The sequence below is a fragment of the Monomorium pharaonis genome, chromosome 7 (assembly GCF_013373865.1).
Source record: "Monomorium pharaonis isolate MP-MQ-018 chromosome 7, ASM1337386v2, whole genome shotgun sequence".
Classification (NCBI taxonomy): domain Eukaryota; kingdom Metazoa; phylum Arthropoda; class Insecta; order Hymenoptera; family Formicidae; genus Monomorium; species Monomorium pharaonis.
In genome coordinates this window covers 473,429-492,008 of record NC_050473.1, presented here as the reverse complement: position 1 = coordinate 492,008, position 18,580 = coordinate 473,429, and the positions used below count along the sequence as shown (strand labels likewise).

Sequence of the window (18,580 nt, the reverse complement as noted above, 5' to 3'; positions counted from 1 at the left end):
TTATAAAGTAAACAAAGCAAGAGCCAACAATTTCTTCTTATAATGTAGATAAAAGTCTGTAAAAATATGACTTAAAAGTGTCATTCGTTTACAATATCAAGAGCTATTGTAAATAAAGAGCTATTGGACGAATGTTTTTTTGCGAGCCCTTCTGCGATAAGTAGCAGAAAACAGATAAGCAGATAACGCACTTCACGAAGTGTCATTTATAAAGATCAGAGCGACATATCTTGATAGTCTACTGTGTATTCTCATAAAACGATGTCCGGTAACATGGCTAACTACAGTGAGTGTGATTCCAGTTCAATTAATTTTAATTTCAGAAATTTTGATATATATAAAATACATTATTTTTGAACTTAATTTTTTAAATTTAATTTATTTATATATGTTTGCCTTGAAAAAACATTTTGACATTAAATTTTGACTTTGTTAATCGGTTTTTTATCATCAGACTGAAACTATTTATATGAGAGATTTTGAATCTGGTAGCAGTTTGGTTTTATTTATTTGAAGACTTTCACTCTGTTTTAACATTTTGGACAAAATTTCTACAAATGTTTTATTTATAATTTTAACTACCCCGACAAAGTCAAAGTTTGATGTGAATTTTATAAGCCTTTTCTGTAACCACTTAGTATCCGTTGTTTTAACTATTTATTTATATTTAATTATAATTATTAAAAAAGTGCACGTTTTTATTTTATTTTATTAAATTAATCTATATTTTAATAATTATTTTGTTAAATGTTATGGAACCGCTAAGAAAGACCAAATAGATTTCTAACCGCAAATGCACTTGACGTTTCTAAAACAGATTGATTCATACACAACGTGCATTATACATTAAAAAAAATTTGTTTGATGTTTATAGCAGAATATATTATAGAGATAAAATAATTGCCTCAATATTTGACTAGTTCTGTTCTTGTAGTAATAATATATTAACGACATTGTCAGATTCAAATCCAGTAGAGTACGCTTCTTCTGACGAGTGGCAAGCATGCAATGTACAGGATGTAATAAACGATTTTGTTGAAGACCTAAGAAATATATCTGGGAAATGTATGGATGTTGGTTGCGGTCCTGGAAATATAACACGTAATGTTATCTTGCCAAATCTTCATCCGAATGCGGTAATAATTGGTAAGAAGTAATAATTTTAACGAATATAGCAACACAACGATGTAATTGTAAAATGAGTAAATTTTTTTAAATTTAATGACCCCGTATATAGGTACGGACATTTCCGCGACCATGATTGAATATGCGAAAAAAGCATACAGTGACAATAAACGCCTCGAATTCGAAATATTGGATATTGAAACTAAAAGTCTGCCTGAAAAGTACATTTCTAAGCTTGATCATATATTTTCATTTCACACCTTGCAATGGTGCAATGACATCAGGTGAAAAAGTTCTTAAACAATCGTAAATTAATGTTTTAAAACTATAATTTTATAGAATACGTTAAAATAATTATTCGCGCATAAATGTTTCTGATATTTTATTAACGCATCGTAAATACTAAATACATATTTCATAGATTGATCACACTTCTCTTTTTACATAATAGAAAAGCTTTTGAGAATATGTACCGTATGCTTAAACCCGGTGGAACTATCCTCGTACAATTTATAGCAAATAATACTGCATTAGAAACCATTAAGAAGCTAACGCAGGATGTCCGTTTTGCACCTTACGTGAAGGTTATTATTATTTAAATATTGTATTTGTACGTTTTTTCAATTAAAAATATAAATTATTGCTCTTATATTTACACAGAAGAGATATACATTTCCATTTTCTAATTCAATACGACCCCAAGAAGAGCTAAAACAATTACTTAAAGATATCGGATTTAGCGTGGAACATTGCAGTCTTTGTGAAGTAGACAGTTCCAACATGAATCTGGACATGTATTTATGTGAGTTATTTGACTGATATATATATATATATATATATATATATATATATATATATATAAAATGCAAATTTTATAAGATTATCATATTATGCAAATTTTCTATCTTATTTCATTTATTTAACTTTACAATATTTTACATATTAACATATTTTCTACAGCTTCGATAATGTCTATTTTTCCCTTTTTGGATGCAATGCCTCGTGATAAAAAGAAAGAATTTAAGGTTGAATATCCACGTGAATATAAGAAAATTAACAAAATTAAATACGGTGTTAAACAATGTAGTGGTAAAGAAGAATCCATGTTAAATTTACATACACTTTTGATAGTTTATGCAAAAAAATACTAATTATCCTGTGCAATGTAAATAATTATATATTATATTACATTAATAATACTAATTATATTATATTACATTAATAAATACTAATTGTATTATATTACATTAAAGCTTACGGAGTTAAAAAAAAATTATTCTTTATCTACAATTAGATTGATTGCGCCGAGGTATCTCGAGTAGAAGCCTCGTATTTCCGTGCCAGGGGGCACGGAATTTGTCTGGGTCTCTAGGTCGCGAATTATACCGAGCACGAGCTTTTCCTTACTGCTGAGCGAAGATAAGGAATCTGCCTTGTGGCGCGGTCACAACAGCATTCTTTCTCCGCAACTGCGAACGCGAATAGAATATGATGCGATTTGGTTTGGGTGTATGCGTCGAGAGACTCTTTCACTTCGATATAATCGTTATGTCCAAACACAACTGTGCGATTTGCACACTGCATTTTCGTATTCCTCGTGTGATATGCGACGTATCACGCGTGTTACCGATAGGGAGATAGAAGATGCACACATACATCCTGAAAATAGATTTGTGAAAGTCGAGTAGATTCGCCGTGCAATATTTTGCATTCTAAGTGCACGGTAGAAGATATTGAACGCTTCCGGAGACACGTGATACCCGAGGGTCATGGGCATAATGGGCAGATGAGAGGGCATCTCTTGATAAATATACTGTATTACGTATATCGTGTATTTGAAAGGTTTGGAAATGACAAACTATGTAAATATCAAAGAGTTTTGAATAGATCTAAAAAGTACGCGGACTCAGTTACGGGGGAAAATTCTCTTTGGAGATCTTCGAAATAAAATGCTAATTAAATTAAATAAATTAGGATGCACTGAGAAAAAAAGTTGTTATTTTTTTCAGTTCAAGTATGTATGCATTTAACTTATTGTTAAATACATAAAATCCAAAATATTATAGTTATATTATTTTGTATTATTATTTTAAATTTATATTTGACAATAAAATCATTCAAAAAATTATAAAAATATTCTATTCTATTATACTTTTTGTTTTGTTTGATATATTTCAAAGGAATTTTTCTTCATACTTTTAAAAATATGCCTTCAACGATATGCAACATCATGGTTTGACGTTTATACGTTACTTATGCATTTGATATAAATAGTGATTCACTTTGCGCAACAATATTTGTTTGACCTAAAGATAAAGATTAAAGACAAAGAAGATTATGTGTTATTCATAGTTGCAATATTGTAGCATGGCGGAGAACTGGCTGGAACGTGCAGCCTACGAACCGTGCGAAGTTCGCACTGCGCGGTAAGGGGAATAGCGGGAGGCGGAGTTTGCGGAAATCGCCCGAGAAGTGCATTTCTTGCCGACCTCTGATCTAATATATTTTATTTTACTTGTTCTGCAAAGATAAATGCATTTTTAATATTTTAAAACCAGTTGCATTTCTCTCTATACTGGAATCATTTGTTAATATCGTTTTTTTGCGCATTTGGTACATCATGTTTGTATAATGTTCATCGATTATATTTTCACCGTGATGAAAGATCGCACTAATAATTTTATATTTATTTGTATTAACAGATTTCTTTGTCGTAAGTATAGCTTTAATATTCAGATTTGTAATTTTCTTATTACAAATTTTGAATAACATCAATTTAAAATTAAGAATACCATTTGATTTCATTATATCAGTTTTTCAAGTATAGATTTAATACCACAATTAGTACATAATTTTCCTACGTTAATCCAATGTGAAAAATTATATTGCGTTATATTGCTAATTTTATACATATTTAATTAACAAATATCCTTACCTTAGGTATAGCTTGAACATTCAAAGGCTTGTAATTTTTATTAATTTTTAATTAATATTTTTGACATTACATATTATGTATATTATTTAGTTATGTTATTATTTATTTATTTTATTTTTATCAATTTTATTATATTTTTTTCGCGTACTAATATTCACCACTTACATTATGAAATAATTTTATTTTAATTTTATAAAGTTGTATGTAGGCACATTGTGAAGCCCCTTGAACAACAAACTGGCTTTACGTGTGTGTGTGTGTGTGTGTACATGTAAATCTGTGGAAAATAACTCAAGTGAGCGCACAAAATTTCGAGATCTCAGAATTGAGTGTATCAATTTTAATCGACTGGTCGCAATCGAAAGCTCATAATAGATTTTTGATTATGATTTTAGCTTCTCAGATCTTTTAACTGAAAGTGAATTTGACAGATAAAGCTTAGTAGCACCGCGACCTTTGTGCAGTGAAGCTTGCGTCACGCGGCACGATTTTTTATGTACTTGGCGTCGCGCCCCTACCACGTCGCTTGATAAGGTCATTACTATCTAAACAAAAAGCTATTGGACGAATCTTCTTTTGCGAGCCCTAATAGGCTAGCAGAAAATAGATAAGCAGATAACGCGCTTCTCGAAGTATCATTTATAAAGACCAGAGCAACATATCAGCGACACATCTTGATAGTCCATTCTCCTAAAACGATGTCTGGTAACGTGGCTAACTGTAGTGAGTGTGCTTTCAATTCGATTAATTTTAATTTCTGATTCAGAAATTCTGATATACATAAAACGCATAATTTTTTAATTTAAATATTTAAATTTAATTTAATTATATATCGATTTTAAGACATTCACCATATTTTTACATTTTGAACAAAATTTCTACAAATGTTTTATTTATAATTTTAACTACTCCGACAAAGTCAAAATTTGATGTGTATTTTATAAGTCTTTTTTGTAACCACTTAATATCCGTTGTTGTGACTATTTTGTTATATTTAATTATAATTATTTAAAAAGTGCACGTTTTTATTTTATTTTATTAAATTAATTTATATTTTATTAATTATTTTATTAAATATTATGAAACCGCTGAGAAAAACCAAGTGGATTTCTAACCGCAAATATACTTGACGTTTAAACAGATTGATTCATGCACAATGTGCATTATACACTTAAAATTTTAATCGCGCAAATAAATCAGTTGAAAGCAAAACATTACATTAAGGTTTTGCGATTTGATTGATGTTTATAGCAGTATGAATTATAGAGATAAAATAATTGCCTCAGTATTTGACTACTTCTATTCCTGTAGTAATAATATATTAACGACATTGTTAGATTCAAATCCAGTAGAGTACGCTTCTTCTGACGAGTTTCAAGCATCCAATGTACAGAAAATAATAAGCGATTTTGTGAAAGACCTAAGAAGTATATCCGGGAAATGTATGGATGTCGGTTGCGGTCCTGGAGACATAACACGTAATGTTATCTTGCCAAATCTTCATCCGAATGCGGTAATAATTGGTAAGAAGTAATAATTTTAACGAATATAGCAACACAACGATGTAATTGTAAAATGAGTAAATTTTTTTAAATTTAATGACCCCGTATATAGGTACGGACATTTCCGCGACCATGATTGAATATGCGAAAAAAGCATACAGTGACAATAAACGCCTCGAATTTGAAGTACTGGATATTGAAACTGAAAGTTTACCTGAAAAATACATTTCTAAGCTTGATTGTATATTTTCATTTCACTCCTTGCAATGGTGCAATGATATCAGGTAAAAAAAACAACTTAAACAACGGTTTACGGTTCTTAAACAACCGTAAATTAATGTTTTAAAACTATAATTTTATAGAATACGTTAAAATAATTATACGCGCATAAATGTTTCCGATTGATATTTTATTAAAACAGCGTTCGTAAATAATAAATACATATTTCATAGATTGATAACACTTCTCTTTTTACATAATAGAAAAGCTTTTGAGAATATGTACCGTATGCTTAAACCTGGTGGGAATATCCTCGTACAATTTATAGCAAATAGTACTGCATTAGAAGTGAATAAGAAGCTAACACAGGATGTCCGTTTTGCATCTTACATGCAGGTTATTATTATTTGTATTGGGGCATTTTTTCAGTTAAAAATATTAATTACTGTTCTTATATTTACACAGAAGATGTATACATTTCCATTTTCTAATTCAGTACGACCACAAGAAGAGCTAGAACAGTTACTTAAAGAAATCGGATTTAGCGTTGAACATTGCAGTCTTCTTGAAGTAGATAGTTCCAACATAAATCTGGCCATGTATATATGTGAGTTATTTAACTGATATATAAAATTCAAATTTTATAAGATTATAAGATTTTATAATTTTATAAGATAAGATAAGATTATCATATTACGCAAATTTTCAATCTTATTTGTTTAACTTTACAATATTTTATATTGATTATTATTATTAACATTGATATGTTTACATTAATTATCTCGACAGCTTCGATAATGAATATTTTTCCATCTTTGGATGAGATGCCTCATGATAAAAAGGAAGAATTTAAGGTCGAATATTCACGTGAATACAACAAATATAACAAAATTAAATACGGTGTTAAAAAATGTGGTAGTAAAGAATCTATATTAAATTTCCATTTTTATTTGATAGTTCATGCCAAAAAATGTTAATTATATTATATTCTATGCAATATAATTATATTGTATTACATTAAAGCTTAGAGTTGGAAACAAATTTGTTTTATTTAAAATTAGATTAATTGCGCCGAGGTATTTATTATTCTTTAATAACTCATTAGGAGACTTACTTTCACGTCAGGAATTTGCGAGTTTTGAAACAACTGTCAGCTCGCGCAGTTTTTCTTTGGGATGAAATAGGGATTGTCGAAGTTTCGCTTCTTCTCGGTAGACGATACGACTCTTGAATGGCAAGGAACGCGCGCGCGCGCGCACCGCGACAAGGACGACGGATGGAGGTGAGGCATCGGATTACAATTCATTTATTCATGTATATAGAGAATTTCTGTATAGTAATACGTTCAACGTGCGGGAGTAGAAGTCTCGTATTCCCGCGCCAGGGAGACGCGGATCGAAGACGCGAGGAATCTTTCTGGGGTCTCTTGATCGCGAATTATACCGATGGGCGAAGATGAGGAAAGAAATCTGCTCTGTGACGCGGCCACAATAGCACTCTCTCTAGGATCTCCGCAACTGCCAACGCGAATAGAATACGATGCGATTTGGTTTGTGTGTATACACACGCCGAGAGACTCTTCCTCTTCGGTATAATCGTCATGTTCAACCGCAGCTGTGCGATTCGCACACTGCATTTTCGTATTCCTCGTGCCGTGTGCGATGTAACACACGCGTGTTACCGATAGGGAGATAGAAGATGCGCACATACGTCCCGAAAATAGACTTGCGAAAGTTGAGTAGATTTGCCATGCGATATTTTACATTCTAAGTGCACGGTATAAGATATTGAACGCTCCCGGAGACACGTGATACCCGAGCGTCATCTTATGGGCAGATGAGAGGGCATCTCCCGATAAACATACTGTATTACGTATATCGTGTATTTGAAAGGTTTGGAAAATGACGAACTGTTTAAATATCAAAGAGATAAATGGATCTGAAAAGTACGTAGACTCCAGTTACGGGGGATGGAGGGGAATTCTCCTTGGAGATCTTCGAAATATAGTATTAACTAAATTAGGATACATGCACTGAGGAAACAAATGTTAATTTGATTAAGTTTTTCAACTTCATTAAATTTCTTCAGTTCAAGTATTTATACATTTAACTTAAATACATAAAATATTTGAACTTTTAAATTTAACCATTTATATATTTGATTGAAATACGTAAATAATTGAATTGAAGAAAAATCAAGTTGAAAATTCAGTCAAATTAACAACTTTTTTTGTCTCAGCGTGCCAGATCAAATGATGATTTATACATTCAAACAATTAAGGAAGCAAATTCCACGAACGATTATTAGGATTATTAAATATATATATATATATATATATACACAGTTAATATTGTTTCTCGAGTGTCACATTTTCCTTAAAAAAGAAATCGAAAATGAAATAAAATGATAGAATATCTTCTCTTTCTTCCGGAGAGGAAGGCAGCTTGAAATATTTTCGGCACGGATATCCAGGCAGATATAAATTGTCCTTTGTAGACAATTTCGCCGAAACGGCGTGAAACTTCTTACCACAATGGCCGTGCGTTTAGGTGCGAGTTTGCAACGGTAAACTTTCGTCGAGACATCGGCCCTGTTGCCCTTGCCAAACGTTCAGAAACAACAGGTCGGCGTGATAAGTACACATTGGTATTTTATCATCTCGTCCATCTCGTCCTCCCGATAATTCAATTTCTTCCCGGGCTCTTTTATGACGCACTTTTTATAAGCTCGGATAAGCGACAAAGAATATTCAGCGGCATTAATTGATAGAGGAAAACGATTTCCTCACTTAACGCCTATCATTTGCATCGGGGCCTTTTCTCTCGTCCTACGATAAAACGCTCGCGAGCGGCGGGCCTGTTAAAATGGCATAAAACTGGCAACGAGAGATCGCGCGCCGACTGCAAGATTAAGGGTCCCGAACGTTAAACGGCACGGATGTAAATCGACGCGGTAACAATAGTAATAGCAGAACATTGATACCTTTATGAATTTTATTGAATGTTACTGTAACGCCGAGAGAATTAATTTGATCCTTCAGGTATTACAACGAAATCCCTTCTCTGTTTGATTGTGTTATCAACGCTCCAATTATGGGTGTATTTGTGTAAGCGTATCATGCCGGCTCTCCGTGATAATAATGAGTGCGACGCTGGGACCGTTGGGAAATTATCACAGATCTCGATTTTGCGCCTTCAAAAGATCCAACAAAGGAGTCCAAGCGTGTCCCCGTGTCATAATTGTACATAATTATTCTCGAAACGTTACGTGCTCGTGTGGCAAAAGCGGCTTTTCTGTTCTCCACTCTTTGCCGTATCACCGGCAGTTCTCTCTCTCTCTCTCTCTCTCTCTCTCTCTTTTCCTCTCCCTGTTCCTACTGGCGCGTTTCCATTCTACTTTTCTCGCCATCATTCGCCTTTATCACGGCAGCGGTGGCCACGGGTACTCGAAAATTGTCGCTGCGGCTCCGCGCCTATCGCGTTTCTCGTGTGGAAACGTCCGCCTCGGCGCGATGAGTTACGTTGTCGTAGTTGCGAAATCACAAAGTAAAACTATCTCTGTATTCTTCTTTCTCATCAACGTTTAATATATATGTATTTTATTAAGCCGTGTCTTTAGATGACTTTCAGTTTTATATTGTGCGCTTTACTTACAGTGACTTACACTGATAGAAAACAATAGTGGCGGTAACCATAATATCACTATAATTTGTAGGTCATTTTTGGACCCAGCCATATTTTTATAGCCATTATTTTATTCAACAATGTAAATTATAGTTTAAACTATATTATGGTGCTCATTACCGTAATATTGGTTTATGCAACTTATGATACGGTTACTATAATCAAAATGAAGATTTTAATATACTTAGTTGTACCATAAAATGATCATTATAAGCATTTACTATAAATATATGGTTATTATTAGCAATATTGTAGTAATAATTACCATAAAAATGATATTTCTAACTATAATTATTTGACTGTGCAATTATGGTTACAAATATAACACATTTTTCTATCAGTGTAAATAAATTGTAATATACGATAAAAATACGATAATGTATGTAATACACACGGAGAGAATTTTCTCTGAAAAATTACCCTGAAAATCATGATAATTGTGAGATAACGTGAACTTCGAAGAATTTTACTATACTTTTAACAAAATTTACTAAAACTCTGCCAAATTTTATCAAAATTTTAGTAAATTTTGTTAAAAGTATAGTAAAATTCTTCGGCGTTCACGTTGTCTCACGATTACCACAATTTCCAGGGTAATTTTTAAGAGAAAATTCTTCCCGTGCACATAATATCAAATAATCTAATACAATATAATTTGGCATGAAAGTGACATAGAATAATGCAGCTGCCACATAATATACTACTTTATCATCTTTTAATTATTAAACCATCAAAGAACTTATAAGCTTTTTAGTTTTTAGATTATATCTTTAGAAACATGTTCAAGTATTTTCTATATTTTAAAATCTAAAAGAAACAGTCTATCCTTTTTTACAAAAAGATAATCGACATTTTTTGCCACTTTCACGTGCGACTTCGCCTTGAAATCGAACGCGGGGAAACGACGCGGAGTGGTACAGTCAAAGTGCCTGCGTGTCGTGGGTCGGGAAAAATTTCACCGCGATATATTTCCTCGCGCTTTATGTCCCGGTGCGCGATTTGTTCACGGTTTCCGATCCCGACTGGGTCGGACGCGTTTCCTTGCGCGTGCTTGACATGCCCGCTCGCCTGCCATCGACCGCCGTGAGACCCGCCGCGGAAATACCGTGTAGGTGTATACATCCGCAGATCGATCAACGGTAATCGTCTTTTCCGAAAGCCCCGACCGGCTGGAACTCGCGAGCCCGCGAATTTGCGACAGCGTTCGTCGGCACGTGATGGACATCTCCCGATATGATACGGTCTATGCGGGAAAACTGTACACCCGCTGTGCTCCCATCTCTTGTAGGCGAGGAACGTAATGCGGATTTGCGGGTAGAAAAACCAGAGTGCCACACGCGGTGGGAATTTTCTCTTAGAATTCACCCGCAAGATTACACCACGATGAATTTTACTGTACTCTCAGTAAAGTTGTGGTAATTTTCTTCTTTTATACAGCAAACTTATGTTGTGAAATAGTTTCGTTGAATTTTACTTCGTCAAATTCAAAATTCTTTGAAGCTCTACTGTGATTTTGAAAGGCGAGAGAAGATGATGATATTTGTATATTTATAACATGTTCTAGATTTAGAAAATTTATCCTTTCTGTAAATTGTTTATCGTGACGACTGGAACATAGGAAAAACATCGATATCGAATCGAGAGTTCACATTACACCGTGACAAATTTGTATAGAATTACAACGAGTGAATAACAACAAATAACAGTGGACAATTTTGAGATCCCCTTTAACAGGTGTAAATCTGTATGTGTATATGATTTTGTATATAACCTTTGCAAAAATACGCCGTAAACGAATTTGCTACAAACAAAATTGCTTTTACTCGTGCAAAATTACAGGCAGGCGAAAATCTACGTCTATTGCACCGGGCCTCGAAGCTACCCCCGCTATTATAGTTTTGCACAAATTTTTTACAGCGCAGGTCGACGCACAAGGCGCCCGAAGCACGTATCCTTCCCATCGTTCATTCGCCAAAGGAAATTTGCCATTTCCTTTATTTATTCTGAATGATCGAATGAAATATCTTTCCATTTGCCACGCCGCGCATCTCTCGGTTTGTGCATAGGTCGTTACCTACCACGGCGGCGCCATAAATTATTGATGAACAATGTCTCGAGATTCGTTGTTTCCATCCTTCCCGCGATTCTCCTCGCGCCGATTCCCCACGTCTCTCGCGGATCGCGGGAATAAATCCATCCCCCTTTTTTCGCGGGCCGCCGCCGCCGCCGCCGCGCGCACGTATGGAAAAGTTACAGCGTTCGCCGACCTCGCGTGTTCGGGGAAATGTTCTGAACGGGGTATAGTTCCTCGACTCCGACCGACGGGGAACTTCCGTGCGGCTCGCGGGAGAGGCTCCCAGGACTCCCGCGACGATCCGGCCTTCCGGTGCGCCGTCCTCCTCCCTTTTTTCCCCCCCTTCCCCTTCGAATTCAGAGGAAAATCTCGTTCGCCCCTCATCCCGCGCTTCGCTGCACTCGGTATGCTTCCCGCAAATAAATACGGGTACCCGGAAATAGGACTGACTCGCAAGATTGAAATAAAAAATGTATAAGAGGAGTATATTTTGCGAAGAGATCCTTGATACCGCGTGAGAGCACTTGAGAAAGTTGTTATAGTGATATTAGTTTTTTTTTTTAATTTAATCAATCTTTTATATTAAGAGATAATGTGTCTGTAAAATTCGCAGTTTATCAGGTTTATGTACCGCGTAAGAGCACTCGAGAAGGTTGTTATAGTGATATTAGTTTTTTTTTTAATTCAATTAATTTTTTATGTTAAGAGATAATGTGTCTGCAAAATTCGCAGTTTATCAGGTTTATATCTGGTCTTTGTACGTTGGTATTCAAGTACTTGTAAATATCAAGGAAAGATATTTTAAGTCAGGTCCGTACACAGAGAGAAGGATTCCTTTAAATTTTTTAAACCGTTTTGTTTCGACTGCCCCAAAGCATATATGTTTCTTTGTTTCTAACAAATTTTATCAAATTTAAAGAAATATGTGTAAAATTGATTAAAACGAAGGAAATGTATGCTTTGGAACAGTCGAACGACCCTGTTTATTAAGTCTAAAGAAATCTTTCTCTCTGCGTAGAGAGAGTGCATGTGAAGTGAAGGATCAAAGAATTCGTAAGCGGAAGAAGAGCAACTTGCGCGCCTCGCAAGAAGTGTTTACCTGAACGAAACGAGACTGTGCAATTTAACGAATCGGCGAATGTTTAAGTTGCATTTAGAAACGGAGGTAAGCGTTCGCTAATAAAGTGCTGAGATTTAGTTACCCGCTCGTGGGCCCGTTCCCACGTATACCCGAAGTAATTTGAACAGAATTCGGTTTGAAGAAGAGAAAGAGGAGGGAGGCGGGGGAGGAGGATCTTTCCCTCCCCCGCGTCGGCGAGATAAGGGCACGGTATTGCAATTTTGTTAGGCCAACAACGCGGATGAGAGAGAACTTTGTAAAACTTCTCTTTTATCAGCGTGTTCCGTTCGGGTTCTTTTTCAGTCTTTCTTCCGCGATTTCATTTCTGTCTCTGAAAGTTTTCAGCCCCGCCCCCCCCCCCCTCCTCCTCGAGCCCCGTTCCTCCCTTTATCGCTCAAAAGTTCGTCATTTAATTAACAGGGGAGTCTCGCTTAATAATAAGAGATAAAACAGTAAACGAATACTTCCGACCCGCGCGAGGGGAGAGAGAAACTTTAATTTTACATATTTGTACTATAAATTTCAACGGAAGTTATAAAATTGTTTTTCTCAGGTCTCTCCGTTCCGTGCGCACGCGGCATCCCGAATTTTCCTTACAAAACATGCCAGGATTATACACGGCTACCTGTGCGACGAAATAAAAGTGGAAAACGAGAGGAATGCCGTGGCACTCGCGGCGTTGCACACTTTTGCAAAAAGCGCAGCGGCCTTTATCCTTTTTAGACCGTACCGTGAAAATTTACAACCGCAATGCGCCACCGCCAAACTGTACACGGGGAGTGTATGTACGTAAATCGCGTAATTGGGAAACATTTATCGAACTTCAGCAATTTACGAAGAGAGCCCGAGCCGCGCGCTTCATATTCACGATAACGCCGCGAAGTCCACTTTGACGGGAGCGAGAGGCTCCGTGTGTCCTCTCGTAGCTGACTCGCCCGGATTTTATTGCCACGGGGACGATTATAAACTTCGTCACCGACGAATTTATCGCGGCGACGTTAATTTGACCGGCAACCAGTTTAAATTGCACGGTCCCCTCGCCGCGGCGACGCGCAAGCGCCGCTACGAACGTTTGTTTCCGGGATTCTCCGGGGTTAAAACCGTGTTCATAATAAAGCACGACGACGCCTTGTCTCTAAACGTTTGCCCTAAGCCTCTTAGGAGCCCGCGAAACGTCGACTTAATGACGGCCGAGAATCTCGTTCCCCGTGCGGAGATTGACGTCTCCCAGTCCCCGCGCTACGTTCGCACGGTGCAACGACGATGAATTCAGCGCGTGTAGCGTTCATTCGATGTATCGTTTATCGTCCATGAATTTTGCGAACACGCTTGCATCTTTATTCGCTACACTGTAAAAAATTTTTGTAAAACAACTATAGCAGCGTAGGGTAATTTTGAGACCCACTATAATAGTTGTGAATTTTTATGTAATTTTGTAATATATAATTTTGTAATAATTTTTATGTAATTTTCTGACAAATTAAATATTTTTGCTTGTATACTGTAAAAATTATAGACACGAGAAAAATTACAACTATTACAGTTTGTCTCAAAATTACCCACTATTATAGTTACAATTTTACAAACATTTTTTACAACGTACCCGCTGACTATAACGGACGAGGAAAGGACCGCGTTACACTGGCGTTGCTTCGGAACGAAGAGGCTTTCAAATTATCCGAGGAAATAATTAACAAACAATGTCTTATTATATCACTGAGATACTAAAGTCACTTGCGTTAAGACGTTTCCTTCGCCTGGGCATTTAATGAATCCAGATTTTCGTCTCTCCATTTGTGGTGCAAAGTAAAATCCCTCTTCCAGGGGCTTCTCCTTTCTTTGTTCCTTGGACTTTGATAAGAAGCGCTTTCTCTCTCTCTCTCTCTCTCTCTCTCTTTCTCTTTGGATCGTCTTAAAAGTTCGTCGTCGATGATAATTCGACAAAGTGAATCTTTGTATCGTGGCCACTTTTGAAGACGCGGCGGAAGAAAAGCGCGAAGTCCTATTAGAAGATTCGATTCTACTTTCCGAAGATTGGGGGATTCCCGAGGCGACGACCCTGCGACGGAGGGCGAAACAAGGGGAGCGGTAAAGTTTGTTGCACTCGCATACCTCGAGTGCTCCTGCGAGATAGTTTGCGCGCCCTTCTGACCATTCGCACTGCGGCGGCTGCCGTGTCGTCACATGGTCCAAAAGTTTCCCCGTTGATCTCCAGCGGTTCTCATTGAAATTCTGAACACACTTCGCATACATGCGCGCCACCCAAATAGCCTGCTCTTCCCGCTCTCTGCCCGAGACATCGAGTTTCAATATTTCCTCAAGAAGTTATTTGAATAACTACCTATTTCTCTCTCTCTCTCTCTCTCTCGATTATTCGTGGCAATAAAACTAGCACATATTTGCACCGAGAGAAAAAGATAGTTGCAGTAACCATTTTACTCAATCTTATTTTTCTACTTGTTATTTAATCAGAAATTGTTAATTTATTCAAATGATTATTCAAAATACACTAAGACGATATCACGGTGATAAATGTTTATTATATGAAATTATTATTATATTGAATATTATATGAAAAGGTATATTTGATTATACCAGTCAGTGGATTTGAAGATTTTTGATGACGCTAATTTTTCTTGAGTTTAAAGCCCGACCTTCTGCGGGACTAATTCATGTAGATTGCCATTTCCGAGCAACTTGCGGCATATTCGACCAGGGGAACGTTCGTAATTCCATTTCGGTGAGCGAGCGGACGTCAGAGTTCGCAATTGATGACCTGGTGGATGGCGTTTGTCCCGTGATGCGGGAACAAAAGCCCGGATTAATGACAGATAGATGATAGCCGGGACGCGATCTCGAATGTGACCAAATCGAAAGCGCAGGGGAAACGAATGAACCGATAAGAGTCCTGGTAGTCATTTGTACAATTTGTGTATTTTGCGCTCGATTATACTTAAATAAAGAAGCTATAGGCAAAGGCCTGCCGTTCCCATCGCGAACGCTCGTTTGAATACAACTACGTCATTCTTTTCGACCTTCAATAGGGAGAGAAAAGTATCTACCCGTGCCTGTACGAGGTACCTGTCCCTTTGAATTTTCTGTAAACAAGTGTGACGGTGCTGTTTCTACGTTTCTCGCTCCCTCCAAGGAATTCCTCTCAAATGTTTGCCATTTTCTTATTATTTAGGAAACTCCTACACGGAGAGAATTTTCTCTTAAAATTTACCCTGGAAATCTGATAATTGTGACCTCGAGGAATTTTACTATACTGTTTAGTAAAATTTACTATGCTTTCAGTACAATTTACTAAGAGTTTAGTAAATTTTACTAAAAAGTATAGTAAAATTCCTCGAGGTCACACATTATCCCACAATTACCAGATTTTGAGGGTAATCTTAAGAAAAAATTCTCTCCGTGTTACGTGACACCTATTAATTTAATACTTTGATTAATATATTAATATTATAATAATTACTATAAAAATAGTATTCCTAACAATAATTATTTTACTGTACAATTATAGTCGGCACGATGATTCTCGGTGGTCTCGCACAGTCTTCGAATTGAATGGGAGAACGCGAAATTATAATTTCAGACGAAAGAAGATTATACGTAGCTTAAACCGCCGGGACATTAATAGCGGTTGAATTATTTTCGTAAGTATGTCCCTCGCCGAGACTTCTCTTTGGCAAGATACAGATCGCGAGCGTTTAAGTCATGACGAATTCTTTCTGGATTTGCGCAATGGCGCCGTCCCAGACGTGTTATTCCACCGTAGAGTTGTATTTACCGTGACCGGGAGCTTTTCACGAAAAGGGAGGGGCAGGGGGTGAGAATGAGGGTTAATAGTTTCGACTAATTGGCGCTCGGAGAAAATCGGGGAAAGCGGAGGAAAAACACGAGGGACCTGAACTAAAAGGCACGGGGACGTGACGGGAAAGTTCAATCGTGGGATTCCGGTGGAATTGCACGCGCCGGGAACCCAAGGTACTTAAGTGCAAGGAATGTTACGTCAAAATCCGTATGAAATAACGCCCTCTCCCCCCCCCCCCCCCACCCCCGTCCCCACGAGACCGGTATTCCGCGCGACGCGCGACGCCGTTTCCCGCACCCTGGAATCTTGTTAGCCGCGTTCCGGCGTGCCCTCCGCCCCGCGCGTAAATCCGGAAATACTGCGAAATGAAGTTTCTTCCCCGGTAGCCTCCCGCGATATTTCGGTCGTCGTCCCTTAATATCTCTCTGTAATGCGCTTCTTACACCTGGTCCGGCGCAAACGACGAGATCGTTTTCGCCTCTGGCCCCTCTGCTCCTTTCACCCTGGATTTTTGTTTCTGCATTTCTCTCTGTTCCTCCGAGACCGATTGAAAAACAATTTTGTAACAATTGTTACGCTTTGTTAACAATTGTTTGCTCGAGGGACAAATTTAAACGGAGTTGCCTTGGAATGGAAGTTTAATGCGTTTGAAGCGACACTCTCGCGGCTTATCGTCCGCCCTCTAACGTGGGGCTTTAATCGAGTAGCTTAATCACACAAGTGTACCGCTGTACACACGCTGATAAAGAAAAACGTAATACGCCGAGGCAGCTGAGTTTCCGTTAACGGCGAGCCGCGCCGGTTGTCGTCGGGGACAGATTGTGGGGAGGGACAATGAAAGAAAGGACGATAACCCACGCGGGCTCGTAGCGGAACGATACGTCTACAAGGCTCCCTAAACACTGTGCTTTTCAGAGACGGTGGAATGAATGATGCGCACACTTGCGAGACGCAGCGAAACGACGGCAGCGCACTTTGTGAGGCGACTAGGTAGGCTGCACTCATGGCTGGCGGCCGGGGACGGTTTCTCCGCCAGGGACAGTGATGTATTTAGGTTTAAATTTGTAACGCGTCGATCTCCAGAATCTTCCGCGTTACGGGGAGAAGGTGGGAATGGTTCTTCTTAATTAAAATTTGAAAGAAGTGAACGAGGAGAAAGGCCACGAATAAATTATTTCAGCGATGGTAGGGACAAGAATGAAAAAGTCCCGATTGTGATTTGAATACGTATTGGGCTTCGTAATAAGGGCGCCGGAACGTATGAATCCGCTACTGGCGTAAGAAACGGTAAAAGGACGAGAGACGGGACGAAGATACGCTCGGAGTAACGCACTTGTGTGAGTCAGCGGAAGAATGCCGTGTTACTCCAGCGACAGGAGCGTATTTTATAATTTTCTTCTTTACTCATACAATAATTCTAATGAGATACTGTCGTCTCTGAAAATTAAAAAGAGTTTTACGCAAAAGTTTCACATTGAAAGCCGCAAACAATGACAGCGTAACATCGGGGAGGGGAGGGTTTAAAAGATTTACTTGTAGAAAGTTAAACTGGTTGAAAAATTCATTTTTAATTCATACGCTAATTTCTTGTTTTGATCGTATAAATTTTTAAGAGTTCAACGTCACATTAATTAAATTGCCGTTAAATTTTATTACTTTATTTCGAGAAAACGAGAATTTGTTTGTCAATAGCGACACTAGGGTAATTCATTCGGCACAATTTCAGAAATAGAATTTCTATCGTGCGAATTCTACACCGAGAAAAACATAATTGCGGTAACCATAATATCACTATAATTTATAATCACTTTTAGACCCAACCATATTTTTAACAATATATATTATAGTTTGTTTAAATTATATTATTGTTATTAAATTATGCAATTTGTGATTTCCATAAATCAAAGTGGGGATTTTAATATAGAAAACCACACTATGAAACGATCATTATAATACAAGCACTACTGTAAATGTATGTATTTATTTTTATCAATATTATCCCTCAACATGCACACTGGGATGTGCAACAACCCAGCGAAATTTTATTCAATTTTATTTTCTACAATTGGGCGTAGTTTTAAACTGTTCAAAGAATATACATCAATTCT

At 37.1% G+C, this 18,580-nt stretch overlaps 3 protein-coding genes across 4 annotated transcripts in view; all 3 read left to right on the top strand.

The window, feature by feature from the left end:
- Nucleotides 1-18,580, top strand: part of LOC105830881 — a 144,043-nt gene that overhangs the window by 20,874 nt on the left and 104,589 nt on the right. The gene's annotated exons all lie outside the window — the stretch shown is intronic.
- Nucleotides 186-3,106, top strand: LOC118646735 (juvenile hormone acid O-methyltransferase-like). The gene is made up of 6 exons (XM_036290291.1): nucleotides 186-286; nucleotides 961-1,146; nucleotides 1,238-1,409; nucleotides 1,577-1,709; nucleotides 1,786-1,927; nucleotides 2,086-3,106. Exons 1-6 carry the CDS (start codon nucleotides 262-264, stop codon nucleotides 2,274-2,276), a joined length of 849 nt encoding a protein of 282 aa, XP_036146184.1. The 5' UTR covers nucleotides 186-261; the 3' UTR covers nucleotides 2,277-3,106.
- Nucleotides 4,677-6,798, top strand: LOC105837575 (juvenile hormone acid O-methyltransferase). 2 transcript variants are annotated; one of them, XR_003626780.2, is made up of 6 exons: nucleotides 4,677-4,783; nucleotides 5,398-5,583; nucleotides 5,675-5,846; nucleotides 6,045-6,177; nucleotides 6,278-6,388; nucleotides 6,571-6,649. XR_003626780.2 is itself a non-coding variant. In XM_012682465.2 (6 exons), the coding sequence occupies exons 1-6, from the start codon at nucleotides 4,759-4,761 to the stop codon at nucleotides 6,756-6,758; spliced, it is 846 nt and encodes a 281-aa protein (XP_012537919.1). In that variant the 5' UTR covers nucleotides 4,677-4,758; the 3' UTR covers nucleotides 6,759-6,798. The 2 variants fall into 2 exon arrangements, 1 of the variants encoding a protein (XP_012537919.1); XM_012682465.2 differs by having other exon boundaries at nucleotides 6,247-6,388; nucleotides 6,571-6,798.

Excerpts from the sequence above, each read along its gene's own strand:
- LOC105837575 (XM_012682465.2), top strand. The coding sequence starts at position 4,759 with ATGTCTGGTAACGTGGCTAACTGTA. Across the intron at positions 4,784-5,397 it reads TGGTAACGTGGCTAACTGTA|ATTCAAATCCAGTAGAGTAC; the intron begins GTGAGTGTGCTT and ends CGACATTGTTAG. Across the intron at positions 6,389-6,570 it reads AAATCTGGCCATGTATATAT|CTTCGATAATGAATATTTTT; the intron begins GTGAGTTATTTA and ends TTATCTCGACAG.
- LOC118646735 (XM_036290291.1), top strand. The coding sequence starts at position 262 with ATGTCCGGTAACATGGCTAACTACA. Across the intron at positions 1,410-1,576 it reads CAATGGTGCAATGACATCAG|AAAAGCTTTTGAGAATATGT; the intron begins GTGAAAAAGTTC and ends TTTACATAATAG. Across the intron at positions 1,710-1,785 it reads GTTTTGCACCTTACGTGAAG|AAGAGATATACATTTCCATT; the intron begins GTTATTATTATT and ends ATATTTACACAG.